Consider the following 15,030-nt stretch of genomic DNA (forward strand, 5'->3'; position numbering starts at 1 on the left):
CTTGATGTTGAGGACCAAATCATCTTGGCCTTATCCTTGTTTAGAGATAATTTGAGGCGTCCACCACTGTATGTGTTGAAGATATTCGATCAGTGTTCAAGAAGCAATATAAGGACTCGGTTATGTATGCAGGTAGATCTGAGTATTATCGGCATAAGTAGGCCTTGCCTAATGTCAGCACAAATGAAAAGGTAAGGTCTGAACCCTGAGGGACAGAGATGACTTTAGTTTCCTAAAATGTGTATTTTTTTCTGGAAAGCCAAAGTTAGTGTTTATTCAGAATTACTTTTTTTGTGTTTGGTGGAAGCTGCAATTGAAGGTTTTTGAGAAGTGGCAATCATTATGATCTGTACTCGAAAACAGATTTTTCTTATAGTTCATAGAGTTGCCTGTTTAATAATCTGTCCATCTTTTTTCGGAACGACTTTACCCATAAGCCGTAGTCTAACCCGGCAAGCAACAGGTGCAAGGAGGGACGCACTCTGGACTGCAGGGAGCGCGTGCGCACACCAAGACCAACCTACGTGTCTTTGAACTGTGGGAGGAATACACGAAACAGCTCTTCAAGCAGTGTTAACCTCTGTACCACTATGTGGCCCCCTTTTAAACTAAAATATTTAAAATAACTTTTTTAGCCTCTAGTGCATCTAGTCCAACGTCTTAATTTATTTTTAATTCCCATTTATTTTGACACTTTTTGTTTAATGTGTCATACTAGTGGTATCAGTGTGGGCTGATTTATTTTCCCCATGTAGAGTTCTAGGCAGTTTTTGATTAGGTGAGAACCTTGTCTGTACCCGATAAAACTTTATAGCTTTACCACCTAAAGTCTACCATTTGAGTTGAGGAAAAAAATCAACAATATACAGCAGACATTTCTCCACAGCAAATTACCCTTTTAACATTATAGCACTAAATTGTGACGGGATTTATAGTTTACGCTATGTAGTTGTCAGCAACACAAAATAAATCTTCCTCCCAACTGCACAGTTTTAATTTCATAGTTCATCAGAGTCTGTTCCCAAGATACGGATTTAATTCCAAGCTATTCAACTCGGCAGTGAAAGTCCAGTTGGCTTTCTAAAAAAAAAAATGTTGATCCATTTCTCTCCTTGCAGTTCCAGAACGCTTATGCCACAACAGTCACATACCAAGTCTTTTTCAGAGTGTTTATAGTGCATTGTGATTCATCTTAGCGTAGCGTCAGGGACACTGAAAATAAAAAGAGGCTAATTGACTAATTCTGGCATGCAAATAGAATATGCAAATGTTTGCCTTAACCGTTCCAAAGGGGAATGGAATCGAAGAAATCTTTTAGGAGAAACCAAGCTGTGCTGATGTTAGACCGATCTTGCATCCACAGGGGATTTGTGTGGAAATATTGCAGTCACAGAAGCCACCATCCCTGCGTGCAGTGACGTTAATTTAAAGAAATGAACAAATACTGTGTATACAAAGAAACAGAGGTCATTAATCCTAGAGAACAAATGAATATGGTATGTGCTTGATGACTTATCTGATACCGTTTTTTTATCAAAAAATGTTTCATCCCAGGATGAAACCTATCACCACAAATGACATTTTCCAGAAAATACTTAGGCAGGTACAGAGCATTGACTTAATATATTCTTTACAATATTGGTTCACAGTTTGGAAGAATTGAACATAGGTAGAGTGATTTGTAAGAGTACTCCTGCCCCGGCAAAGATATACATTTTATTGCTGTCTGAGTTTACAGTCATAACACTTTCAAATAGGACTTTATCATTTTAGCACAATCTAGACCACTACAATTGCTGATAGTATGTACAGTGCCTTGCAAACGATTTTTAATCTTTTTTTATTCAATACTGAAATGGTAAAAGTGATGACTTCTTAGTATATCATATTACCAGCTGACCATGACTACCAGCCAGCTGTCAAAACAAATCAGGGATAAAGTGCTAGAGTTCATTTGAAGGTTACTTATCCCTTTGAGTAAAGTGAAATCTAGCTTTTAGAAATGGAATGTGCATCATCCCACCCAGACACTTCCAAACTTAGGAATGAGGCAAGCAGGTAACTACTTAGGGATACCACTGTGAAGCCTACAAAATAGTTTGATGGGAGTTATAAGCTCATAAATCGAAATTATCCCAGCCTGTGCAAAGTGCTGGCTTGACAAGAAGGAAGCCTTTATTAAAAACATTTCCATGCGATGAGCTGCAGTTTTTTTTTACGGTCAGATAAAACAAAAACAGAATTTCATTGTAAATGCAGTGTTACATCAAGTTACTGTCAAGCAAGACAGTAGCACGTCAGGATTGAGAAATAAATGAATGGAGTAAGAAAATTCATATTTCTGTAGCACCAAAGCCACACTGCCAGAAATGGAGAGTAAATATCCTTGAATGGCTCAATCCATGTTCTGATTTAAATCGACTAGACAGTTTATGGTGAGGCATTATGATTGTGGTTTATCAACTATCATCAACAAACAGGGCAAAGTTGGAGCACTTTTTCAAGAAGGGACATTATTCCATGTGCACAGCTGATAAAGACCAATACAGAAATCAGAACATTTAATTTTATTTATCTTCTTTACCAGTTAATGTGACATTCAGTGGTGAGCATATATAATAGTGTTCAGATTATATAATTGCAGTTTTGAAAAGTCCAGAAAATGCCTGCAGTTCATAAACAAATGCGAGATTTTTTGCTGTGGTTAAAACTTTTGCTAGGCATTACAACTAATTTAACTTTGAATCATGCAGCCACTTAGGTGATACTGAGCAGGGAATCATACCACTGACGAGAAACTGGCTTCCAGACTTTTTCTTCAACACATTAGTATTTCAATACAGTAAATAACAAATACCGTATTCATGATTCATAAAATATACATCTGAATTAATATGTTGATCATAATAGTAAATCCCATTGTTTGCTAGACCTCTAAACATCCAGATAAATTTCCTATGAAATTATCATTAGTCTTGTAATAAACCTTCATGCTGTAAAACCTACATTATTAAGAAAAACTACCCATGTCAGTAAGATCAATGAAGTCTTCCTAGAACATTCCTCTGACTTATTTAACTACTTAGGGAACTACTTACAGTTTTTATGGAGAGTTTCTCCATAGAGTTTTTTTGGTCCTACTTCTGGCTTCAGGCTGATGGCAGGGTTGGAAATATGAATAAGTCAGAGGGGCAGAGCGGTGGCTCAGTGGCTCAGGATCTGCGCCTGTGGCTGGAAGGTTGCCGGTTCGAATCCCGCGTCCGGCAGAGGAATCCTACTCCGTTGGGCCCCTGAGTAAGGCTCTTAACCCCAACCGCTCCAGGGGCGCCGTATAAATGTCTGACCCTGCGCTCTGACCCAAAGCTTCTCTCCCTGTCTGTGTGTCTGTGTCTCTCATGGAGAGCACACTGGGGTGTGCAAAAAGACAAATTCCTAATGCAAGAAATTGTATATGGCCAATACAGTGATCTTATCTTACTTGGCAATTTCCTCAGTACAAGCAAACATGGTCAATATTTTAATGAATCCACAATATAATGATTTTCTATTTAATAGGAGCACTGAGTTAATTACTGTATGTAAATTATTCTGCTGTGATCACTGCAGTTTTTTGCACCAGGTACACAGCTATTAAATGGATACACCACAGGATTTTATAAATGTTAATAATTGGAATAATATTCGGATTTCCTGTGCAAAATCTTTCTCTGTTAAAGGTTCTTTAGTAACGTTAGATAATATATTTCTTTTGTTTCCTGTCAGCTGGTTGAGTTTGAAGCGAAATAGTGTTTGGTGGTGAATGATTTTTATCAATAGAAAGTCATGAAGCACAGTGATTGACCTCTAGGTCTATTGAAATGTAAATTTGTGGCACCAAACATAATTAAAACAAAAGTAAGAATAAAGATACGTGGTTTGAATATTAGTTTTTGATCTTATAAAGTAATATCACAATTTATATATCTATTTTTAAAGACTTCTATTCTCCATAGAGTTTTTTTGGCCCTACGTCTGGCTTCAGGCAGATGGCAGGGTTGGAAATATGAAAAGATGGAACCATGTGACACCGGGCTAAAAAGGTTCTGCTTTCTTTGCACACTTTTCAGTCCCGTAATTATTAATTTCAAGTTAATAGAGAATTTGCATTCAGTGTTTTGGATTTTAAATAAAAAACAAAGCTCAAAAGTATTCTTGGAAGGTATGGACATAGAAGTTCTCTTATGTGGCATGGATGCCCCATGAGTAATTTTGATTTTGATAAAATAATTAGCATTTGTCTCTTTCATTTTTTCTTGAGTATGACAGTTGTAATCTTTGAAAGTGAAAGTCACATTTGTTTCCACACTTACACTGTGAGAAACAGTGGAAAAACATTTTCAATTAGACAGTCTTTCATGTGTCTTAGCACTATGGATAGCAGGCTGGATATGAGCAAGCAGAGGTTAATTCCAAGGTAAAAAGAGTAAAACAGTGTTTTGGCTGGAGGATTCTTCAGTTGAACTGTTATTTTATTCTTTATTTCAAAGTGCAATTAGCCTTTAGCATTTGTTAAGCTTTTTTTTTTCAAAAACTAAGCTGCAAATTGTGTGCTTTGGGTTTACCAATGAAATTGCTGCAGTAGTGTAAAATCACAGCAACATTACAGTAGCATATTATTTTCAGCAATATTTCTACAGAGTTACAGTTAAAATTTGCAAATTCATATTAACAAAGTTAACGCCCTCTGTCCAAGGTGAGGAATCAAATGGCTCATTAAATTAATTAATGAAAATATTCTCTATAGGTATTTTGCAATATGTGCAATACACATGCTGAGAAAGTGCATCGTTTTGGCATTTTAATCCTCAGTTGTCTGCATTGTGATAAGCCAAGCAGGTTTAACATTCAATAAAGCAATGCAGCATTTTGCCCGAATCTGTGAAATGATTGGATCTTTAATGTGATAAAAAAAAATCTGTATTAAAACTGTGTTGGGATGTTGTTTTCCCAGCTCTGGTTCCAAATATAGTATAACTGACAACTGTTAAAACAACAGCAAAAAAATACAAGTGATAAAAGTGTCATGGTGCTTTTAAGTAGCTTCTTAGATAACTGTGTAATGTGTTGATTAGATTGTGCTAGACTTTATATTGGAAAATTCTTTTGATCATGAAAGCTTTTAGCTTTAAACAACGTTGAAGTACTGTGGTGCATTATGCAAGCATCATAAAGCACGCAGAGGCAGAAAAGTGACAGCTTATAGTTGCACACAGACTGAAAAGTTTGTATTACTTAACACATATTGGATTTCTTAAATTTATTACTAGCTTTGGTGCAACCACTTTACTAAATTTATTAGGGCATTTAGTACTGTTCTGATAATACTATCTCTGGTCTCGAATTTCTAAATAGAAGTAGATTTTGGCTGGAGACAATGTAGCCAAGTTTTAAGCACTAACAAAGTAAAGGATGACAGTAAAAATGGGTTCATCCTTATCTCCACAACTTTGAGCAAGCGGGTTTGATAGACAGTATGGGATTTCAAAATGTCACCTGTGTAATAACTAGATCTTTTTGCATGATAAATATATATATATCATTAGGGAACTGTAGGGTTACTCATAATATGGTTTCCTTTGATGTTTAGATTAAAAATGTACAGTTTCAAACCAAACATCAAAAGTTTAGTTTCATGAAATCAGACATTGAAGAAATTCTGAGAAGTAAGATTTGGAATCTATGTAGAGTGAATAGCAACAGTTTGAACAGATTCTGTCTGAAGCACATAAAAAATATACTTTATGCCAAATGTGAGTGAGTAAAATGACAAAGCTTTCACAACGTTTTTCCAAAGTGAACCTTTTAGTGTGCTTTAGGTTCATAGCCTTGGATAGGATGAGGGCAATGTTAGGAGTAGGGTTAGAAATAGGATTTGGGTTATTGCGAAAATCGATGTACCTGTTACTGTACATCTTTTGAAAGAAAGGACTTGAAATGTGATGATGCTGTGTGTTCTTAATTCAAAAGAAGCACTTTGCGATCTGCCTGTTTCGTGTTAGTATTTCTCCTATGTTTTTTTTTTCATCACCAGCAGCATATTGAAAATCCTAGTCTTTTTATTATAATTTTGGTCTTTATAGTGTTAAAACTTTTACGTCTGGTGTGATAACTGCACAATGTAAATGTCAGGAAGATTTAAAATACCAGTGCAACATTGAATACAGGTACAGTACTATATATGTGCTTTACTTATTTTTACCCTCCCCCAAAGAGTAAATTAGAGCAAAGCTCTAATCCATATTTAAATACTATTGAACACACAGAAAATAAACTGAATGTTAATGTACTTGTTGGTTTCTAATCCTTTTTTAATTGCCTGTGTAATGTTGAAGGCAGTTTTATCTCAAATGAAAGTAGTGATGACTATAAATTCAGATATCTTAATCTGTATCTCTTCCAGGAGCATAGATTTCAGAATAATTATCAAACACAATTGATTAAAAATTGATTTCACAAATTGTGCAGTGGTTAGAAATTAAGGCTTAGAAAATTGTTCCCATGGATCATTAAACTTCAATCAGTAACTGATTTTTATCTTTTGTTTCTGTGTTGGTAAGATAATGATCCTGCAAGCTGTATTGATCTTCTCTGTTTAAGACTGAAAGGTGATAAGTTTTTTTGTTTAATTGACTTAAAATTAGACATTTACTTACATGTACTGTATATGTATACTGTCAGAATAAAATATCAAAGAAAATGTTCAAACATGAGCTGAAGCGTTTTGCTCATCTTTTTGTATCATTTTGCATGTAAGAAAAGCTGTGAAGCTGAACATCACGTGCATTTTCTTTTGCCATGGGAATGACTGCTCTTTTTAAATGTATTCATCCTCATCTCTTCACACTTACATTTTGACATTACATAAGCATATCAAGTGTATCAAGAACACCTTATTGTTGCGTTTTCTGAATTTGTTCATGCAGGATAGTAGTTGCTGTTTTCGTAGAAGTGATTCTGGCAAAGTAGGGAGAATAATTCTAGGGTGGCCTGGGCGCATCATGTCATATAAATCACTTGTATTGCAGTAGACTTATATTGTAGTCTGTTTGTTTTCATGATTAGTGTGTCCAGTGAATGTACAATAGCTGATATGTGTGGTAATGTTCTGTTGTAGAATATAAAAAGGTGAAAGTCTGTGTAAATAGGAGACTGATCAATGGTTAAGTAAAATCCCCTGTTGAAGAAATATAAAGACTAATGATTACAAGTAATTTGTAAGTGTTGCCAGAATTACACTGTAACACACTTAATCTGAGGGAAGAACACAGATCACCTACAATATGTTCTAGACTGCTTGGAAACAGCACAGGTATTCTAATTCTATCCTCAACTGTTAATTAGAATTCATTAAATGTCAGTCTGAGGCTTTAAATTCTCATTTTGCAAAAAGCTGTCTGGAATGAGGCTCCCTGAATGCAGTCGGACAGCTCAGATTGCTTCCGTAAAAGATGCATGAGAGAAATAATTTTATGCAGCATCTCTTGAATCACCCTAATTCATAAGATGGATCTGTCAGTAATTATTTAGAAGCAATTGTTCAGCTACCAGTCTAGTCAAATTAAAGTACTTGCCAAAGTTATCCACTGTATGTTATTTAAAGCTTCAGATATTTAATTTGATACAAGTGTGTTAATTGATCCAAACACCTGTAGAGCATTAATCAGTGCCTGGTTTTATTATCTGAGAAGTCAGTTAGTTTAGGATTGCTGTTTCTTTCAAGCATTATCCCATTGGGAAAACAATATGTATCAATCAAAACTTGGTAATTTAACTGAAAGTCATGCTTTCCTATGGGCTTAAATCTAACCTTTCAGTTAAAAGGTTAATTGAATTTGTAGTATTTTACATGCAAAGCATCCTGCGTCAACACACAGAATCAACACATACACATTTCTTGTATCACAAATGTGTCACCACATTTGATTATAATGTTATCTGTATTTAATCCTGAAGCTCAGCTCTGAGTGATATTGGTACCAGTTTTACAGCAGCAATATTTAGGACATACTTGAAGGAAGTCTCAGCTAACAAAGGATTGAATGACGCATGATTCATTTCCTGTGGATCACGCTAATAGATTATCTCTGGAGAGGAGTAGTCCCTCAATCGATTTGACTACTTGATTGGAAATGCCAAATTGATATTTAGTGTGAGCACATATACACTGTTTATCATCATTGCAGATATTCTCTTTGCCTGAGACATGACCATAACTCTTCCTGATCCCCAGTGAGCTTATTCTAATTGTTGCTTCATACCTCCTCTTAGGTATGATGCACTAGGCCTCATAATCACATCCTGTGGTTTCTCATGCTGAGGTATATCCAACTGGAAACCATTCTTAATGTAGCTGTTATAACTATAGTGAAAACTTGATCACCTAGTTCCAGTGGTTCAGGGACAGAATATCAAAGGATAACCTTTAACCTGCAGTAAGTCTGATAACTTTCACTTTATCCCACAACACCTACCAAACACGAACAGTGTTTTGAAACCAGATTACTGTATAACATACAAATGACAGTTAGCTTCCCTTCCTCTCTAAGGGTAATTTAAAATGTTGTAGGACATATGAGACTAACAACATTCCATACAGATTTTGAAGTCAGTCTGCACAACAAAAACAGACTCATCTCTACTGTTCATAAAGAGGGGCTTTTTCTACAAAACTAAGTTATCAAGTGTCGTTGATGCATTGCTGTACTTGCTCCAAGGGCTCTTTTCATGTTAGGATACTGCCTGCTCCCCGTTCTTTCTCAGAGACACAATTCCTCTTGTTTCAGCATGCCCATTGATCAGTCTTTTACTTGTATTTTTTAGAAATATTAGTTTTATAAATTAATCAAACACTGTACCTCATACAGGGGTTTTAATTAAATTTTAAATGAGAACATATTTAGCTGTCGGGTGATTCGAAGTTTTTCAGAGAGTCCCATCTTAAATAAATCTGTCTTGTATTGATAATAATGCTTCGGAAAAACAGCATATATCTGATGCAAGCACGCTCTTTGTAGAAAACATCTGGCTCTTCATATACGTTTAAGTATGTGGGTTAAAATGTTTGTAGTTTTGCATAACAAGGGTTGTATGATTTTTTTTTTTAGTTCTAACTGACAACGAAATTCCTCAGTGTATGGGGAAACATCAGTTACTTCTGTGACTGTGTGAGTTGCAGGGATGGGAGATGTTGGGCATTGCGCTGCCCTGAGGGAAGATGGCTGTTTTCCTTTGTCTGGGTTTTTCCCTGAAGCTGCTCCTTTCATGTGTCCAGGAGCGAGACGGGGTAAGAGCTATCCTGGAGTCCTACGACAATGAGCTGACGGCCAGCGAGTACTCCCCCCAGCTGAGCCAACGTGTGAAGGAGGCTGAAGAGATGCTCCAGAAAGTCCAAACTCACAACTCGGAGATGGAGGTAATGTTGGAATGCTGACCGGTTTTATTTCAAGAACTTAAATTATTTCATTGCTAGTCTTCACATCTTTACTAGTCTTCACATCACATCTTAAGTATATCAACTTACAGAACAACTTGATGCATGGAGGACAGTTATTTTGGACTTTTTAAATAAACGTTCTGATGTTGAGGTGCCAGGGTTAAAGTAAGTGCCAAATGCATTTAAAACAGACAGAACCTGTAACAATAAATGCAGACATTTGTTGAGTTGCCTGACCTAAAAGGTAGTCCATAAATGTGCTCTCTCTAGGAATGAGGCTGCATTCGCATGACTGGCCATGGTGTCTGTGGTAATAAAGTAAATGTTGTTTGGTCTCCCACTGTCACAATCAGAAGACCTGTCCTCTTTCAAGGAGAGGACTTAATGACCTGATTTTGTTCTTGCAGAGTTGTGGGTATGATTAATAAGAGCTACTCAGCCATCGAATAAACAGCCTTTTCTTTTAATATATTGTTTTAAGAGCACTGTAAACATGCAGTAGGTCATAGTGACAGCATTTGTCACCTTAGTCCCACCTGATTACCTGTCTTTGAAAGTTTATTTTATTCTACAAAAGTTCATTTGATGCACTGTGTGTGTACATGTGTATGTACGTGTTGATGGTTAACCAGCATTCTGTGAATGTAGATAAAATTTACCTCCAAGACAAGGTAGTTTAATCCTGGAGATGAGCGATTGTCTTGAAAAAAAACTTACATTAAATTAATAGATTTTAATTTAAATGTGAACTTTAATAACTATAAATCATATGAGACAGATTAGAAGAACTTGTCAATTAAACCTGCATTTAGGAGCGGTTATAATGGAGTTAGAAGAGGTAAATTATACCTAATAATGTACTAGTTTGTTTTAAGCAAGGAAAGGATACAGTAGATAACTTACAGAGAAAAGATACAGAGATATTGTGATGACTGAGACAATCATTTGAGACATTACAAACAACGAACACAGCCCACCTCATTGTCACATTGATCTTTGTCGGCATACAAGGCACGTAGATAAAGGATAGGCGCAATTAGCGTCTAGCACATCAAAACCACAATGTTACCAGTCGTGGCAACATCAGCGTCGTGCCCATCACACCGTTGGGCGACCACACATGCTCCCTGGATGGAGGTCATCCTGAAGGACACCCCTCCTGGCAGGAGAATGCTGCTGCAACAAGGAGTGAAGACAGTCGCTCCACATCGTTAAGTAGCGGTGAATGCTGGCTTTGCCTTCTCGGAGAATGAGTTTAGGCAAACCTAGCCAGGAAAATGCTCCCCACGATATTGCAGAACCAGCAGAGCCCTTCACTGTCAGACTCCAGCACTCAGGGGTGCAGAGCTCTTTAGTTTGGCACCCATGTGCACTGCAGCCCTGCACTGTGGCAACTACAACATACCGTTTTTGCTTAATCTGTCCCCGCTCGGTTGGTCTTCTTCCACCCACAGTCCAAAGACACACTAGTATGTTAACGTGCTTCTGAGAAAACTGACCCTGGTGAGAGTGTGTCTGTGTAACGGACTGCCATCCCAGTCAGGGTATATCCTGCTTTGTGCCCGTTCGGCTCCCCCATGACCTTGTATTGGGTAAAGCAATCAGACAATGGTTGATTCACAGTTGTTCACCTGTTTTGCCTCACAGTTTGAATTAATGCTTGGATTTCCTGTTGCCTGAGAAGAAGCTTTCACTCACTGTCGGTTGCCCTCTGCAGATGGTGTCTTACCCTCCTCCTGCTGAATCCACCTTAGACACTGTAACTCACGAATCCTCAGCACTTTGAGCTGTCTTGGTCACTGAAGCTCCTGCCATACCTGTCCCAAAAATCTCTAAATGTAGACATTTTTTTAATCAGATGTCAGGGTGCATTCTTTGTGTTGATAACTTAAAGTACAGAAATGAAAGTGGACATTAAAAGACCTCGATCAAGCTGTGTTTTTTGATGGCACAGAACATGGAGAGTCGGGAGTTTCTGCATGATTGACTAATTGTAAGTAAACCTGTTGAGAATACACTAAGTACTATATTGCTTCAAATGATTTTGCTGGAATATTGTGTTTTTGATGTTCACAGCAAATTATCATTCATGCATACATTTTCCAGTGAACATTCATTATTTGGATATGGTGCACTATGCTAACTGAATTTAAAAAACAGTGAATCGGTCTTTCACTATGACTGGCTAGCTTTGCAGTCCTGCATCCCTCTTATTTTAAAGATAAGTCTTCTGAAAGCCAACTTTGAATGAAAGTTCAATTTCTTAACCCAAAGTAAAGCTTAAAAGTTAACTGTCTTTTTGTGATGCTAAATTTGATAAAAAGCTTTTTTTTTAATTTGTTGTTTCTGAGTTTTTTTTTCCATAGACCATTTTGCTAAACCTTTACAGCAGTGTTTTCACTCCTCATTGTAATTATACAAGAACCTGAGATATCCAGTCCTGAATAAACATTCATTCCTTTCAGTCCTACCTTTTTATATGGCGATTTGTTATAAAAGGAGATTTAAAGCAATTTCACTAATGGTCATTTTTAGATATAAGAGTTTGGGGATAAAAAGTGCTCTGAAAGTGCAGTAAATAAAACTCAAAATATAACATTGTTTAAAGAAAATATTCTTGTCACATCAAGACACATTCCAGTTGGTTATTTCTTTGGATTATAAAATATACTCTAGGGAAGTAAATATTTACATTTTAAACACTATTAAATATTTAATACACCACATTTATATTTTATGTGTGTAATAAGTTGTTTTTTTCTTTTGCAAGCTATTAGTGTCAATCAGACTACATTTTGTACTGCTGCATTTTCACATGCGTGTTTATCTCTTGAACTGCAGTGTGGTAGGGGAGATTAAAAAAAGCTTTCAGGGCTCTGAAATATTATTTGCTTCTATGACAATTGCTTACTTGATAACGTTATAAAAGTGGCATAATATAATTGGTTATAAAGCAGTTTAACACCATAACAAGAAAGGATCGAGTGTTTTAATATTTTGTCTGAGGGTGATTTGAGGAAGTCTAGTCTCATAGACTTTTCAGATCCTCACTTTTCACGTAGATGTGTGTATTTGCATGTATATCACAACATGCTAACATTTTCGGAGAGAATTTAAAGTGAGCGGCTTATCTTTTATCATGAACATGGTGAATAAACAGTTTGCACTTTGCAACCTCTCCAATATTCTGTTTAAGTGCTTAAGAGACATTTTTTGCTCTGTGTCTTTTAGAGCTGCATTTCTGAACTAGATACTTTAGTGTTGTATACTAGGTGTAGATATTTTGCATCTTGGTAATTGCTTAATAATATTGTAAGCATCTACTCTTAAAGGGAAAACGCTGCTTTAAGATGTGATAATGTTCAGCAGATTCTGCATCTGTTACTTCCCTTCATTTCTATATTTTTATACCATATGGATGCACCTTAGTTTAAGCTGTTTTTTTTCCCAATACATCTACTGGGCTCTTAAAATCAGTTTTCTTATTTGTTTTGGCTAATTAAACATTTCAAAGCAGGTCATGTTCTAACTCCATATGTTTCCTCTTTCTGTTTGTTTTGTTTAAGAGAGTTCAAGTCGTACTGTAAGATGCTAATGCTGTTTTAGAAATGTTGCTGATGGTAGAAGTGAATACTGTTTATATCCCATGTTAAAACAATTTTTGGAATGCACCTGCTCGTTTTTAAGTTGTTTTTTTTTTCAGAAGTTATTGTTTTTTTAATTAAAATGGGAAATTCACAGGCTGTGTCATATAGTGCAATTCATTGAACACGATGATAATGCAGCTCCTTGCTTTAAATATTTTATGATTCGTGTAAAATGTATCTTAGTCTTAGCTGCTTACCTTAGGTTGGTACTGTGCAATGGCTCACCAGTCTTGCCATTTCCTGCCTATCAGCCTTTTCTTTGAGGGTCACTTGAACTTTTTAGCGTGATCAGCAGCTGGAGACTTGTCTAGTAAGAAGAGAGCAGTGAGTCTTTCGAGAGGATCAGTTACTCGCAGTTAGAAAACATCATGCTTTGCTTTATTGTACCACAGAGGCACTGCTACCTAATTGGACCGTTCTCCTGATTTTCAGCATTCTTTTTTTAACTGCTTTTTGCCTTTTTTTAATTTTCTTTTAGGCCCAACTTTCCAAGGCACAGGAAGAAGCTGGTGCCTACAAACTCCAGGCTCAAGCAGTAAGTACCAAAACCCCCTCACTCACGTCTGCAGTTCCTGGGTATAAGAACTGCATTTGGGATCAGTTATTTCTTTTTGAAGATTTAATTTAATTTAAAATGAGCATTTTTTCATTCTTAACTTTAAAGCAAAGATGTTCTTTTTAAACTTAACTTTAAAGCGAAAGCTAAATGGATTGAACAGTGGCTAATTACTTGTACTTAACACTTTCGAGATGTGTCCTTTTGTGAGCATTTTGTTTTAAAACCTACTTTTCTAAACTCCTTTTGTTTCGGAGTAATTAACACACATGCCACAGTCGCATTAGTGCTTGATGTTCTTTGTGTTGCCCAATCATCAAAAAGTGCTTGCAGTGTGCCTTTTTAATCATTTTCAAAAAATGCTGAGACCTTAAAATAAGCAGACGAGTATTTGCAAAGTACAGTATTTACAAGTATTTGCTTATAGCTTTCTAAACATTTCTTTTAGATTCTATAGTGTGTTAGGCTTGATTTTAAGCAAAATTGGATTTCTTTACATAAAATGACTTTGAACACAGCAAAGCAGCTGAACTCTTGCAAGTTCAGGGGTCTTGTGTAGTGGTTTCTGTTTTAATTTACCTTTTCAGTCAGTTTTCGTCGTCTTATTTTCGAACAAACAAAAAACAGCATTGGTATTTATCAACAGTTTAGCCCTATCCTTGGAGTAAACTGCATTATTCCCATTTTGTTTTGTTGAAAGATTTAGTAAAGCAGACATCTAGTGAACTCACATACAACAGCGCTGCTGTTGTGACCCAAGTTGAATTAAATTGCTGAGTATACTGTATATATTTTAAAAACAATGTAAATTAAGTAACACAATATTTATCATAATGTGGATTCTTGGTTGACAGTGATTAGTGGAATCATTATATTGTTTTTTATTTTTTCATTTTTTCTCCTTTTCCACTATAATTGTTGTCTTTGATTCCTTTTCTGTTTATAAGTTGCTGTACTGTACGTGCATTTATGAATCTTTTCATTCCCTGTATTTTTCAATCATGGGAAATATTTTGTTACAAGAGACAAGTACTTGGACTGGGAACAGACAAAAGCTTTTGTAAAGAAGACTGCCAAGAGAGAATGTTAGAATTGCATTTTTGTGGTTGAGTTTTGATTGTTACCACCTGTACAGATAATGTGTCCTTTCAAACTGACATTACAGAAAACTGATGTTCTTGTGTCTTATTTCAGTAAATTATTTGTTCAGTCATTCTGATATTTAGAAGCACAGCAGTGCGAAATATTCTGTACTTACAGAAGACATTGTGACGCATGTTTTAGAAGACTTGCAATGATATTAATAATAAGCTCGTGTTTGTGAAGTTTATGTGCTGAGGTTAAGAAAGCCCAGC

At 36.1% G+C, this 15,030-nt stretch overlaps 1 protein-coding gene across 1 annotated transcript in view; it reads left to right on the plus strand.

Annotated features, from left to right (window-relative positions):
* mad1l1 (mitotic arrest deficient 1 like 1) overlaps positions 1 to 15,030 on the plus strand; it is a 280,158-nt gene that overhangs the window by 71,988 nt on the left and 193,140 nt on the right. The window contains exons 12-13 of the mRNA XM_088936727.1: positions 9,311 to 9,451; positions 13,598 to 13,654. Coding sequence (XP_088792853.1) covers positions 9,311 to 9,451; positions 13,598 to 13,654 — 198 coding nt within the window. The remainder of the gene's footprint in view (positions 1 to 9,310; positions 9,452 to 13,597; positions 13,655 to 15,030) is intronic.

Source organism: Atractosteus spatula, chromosome 18 (assembly GCF_055471065.1).
Source record: "Atractosteus spatula isolate fAtrSpa1 chromosome 18, fAtrSpa1.hap1, whole genome shotgun sequence".
Classification (NCBI taxonomy): Eukaryota; Metazoa; Chordata; class Actinopteri; order Semionotiformes; family Lepisosteidae; genus Atractosteus; species Atractosteus spatula.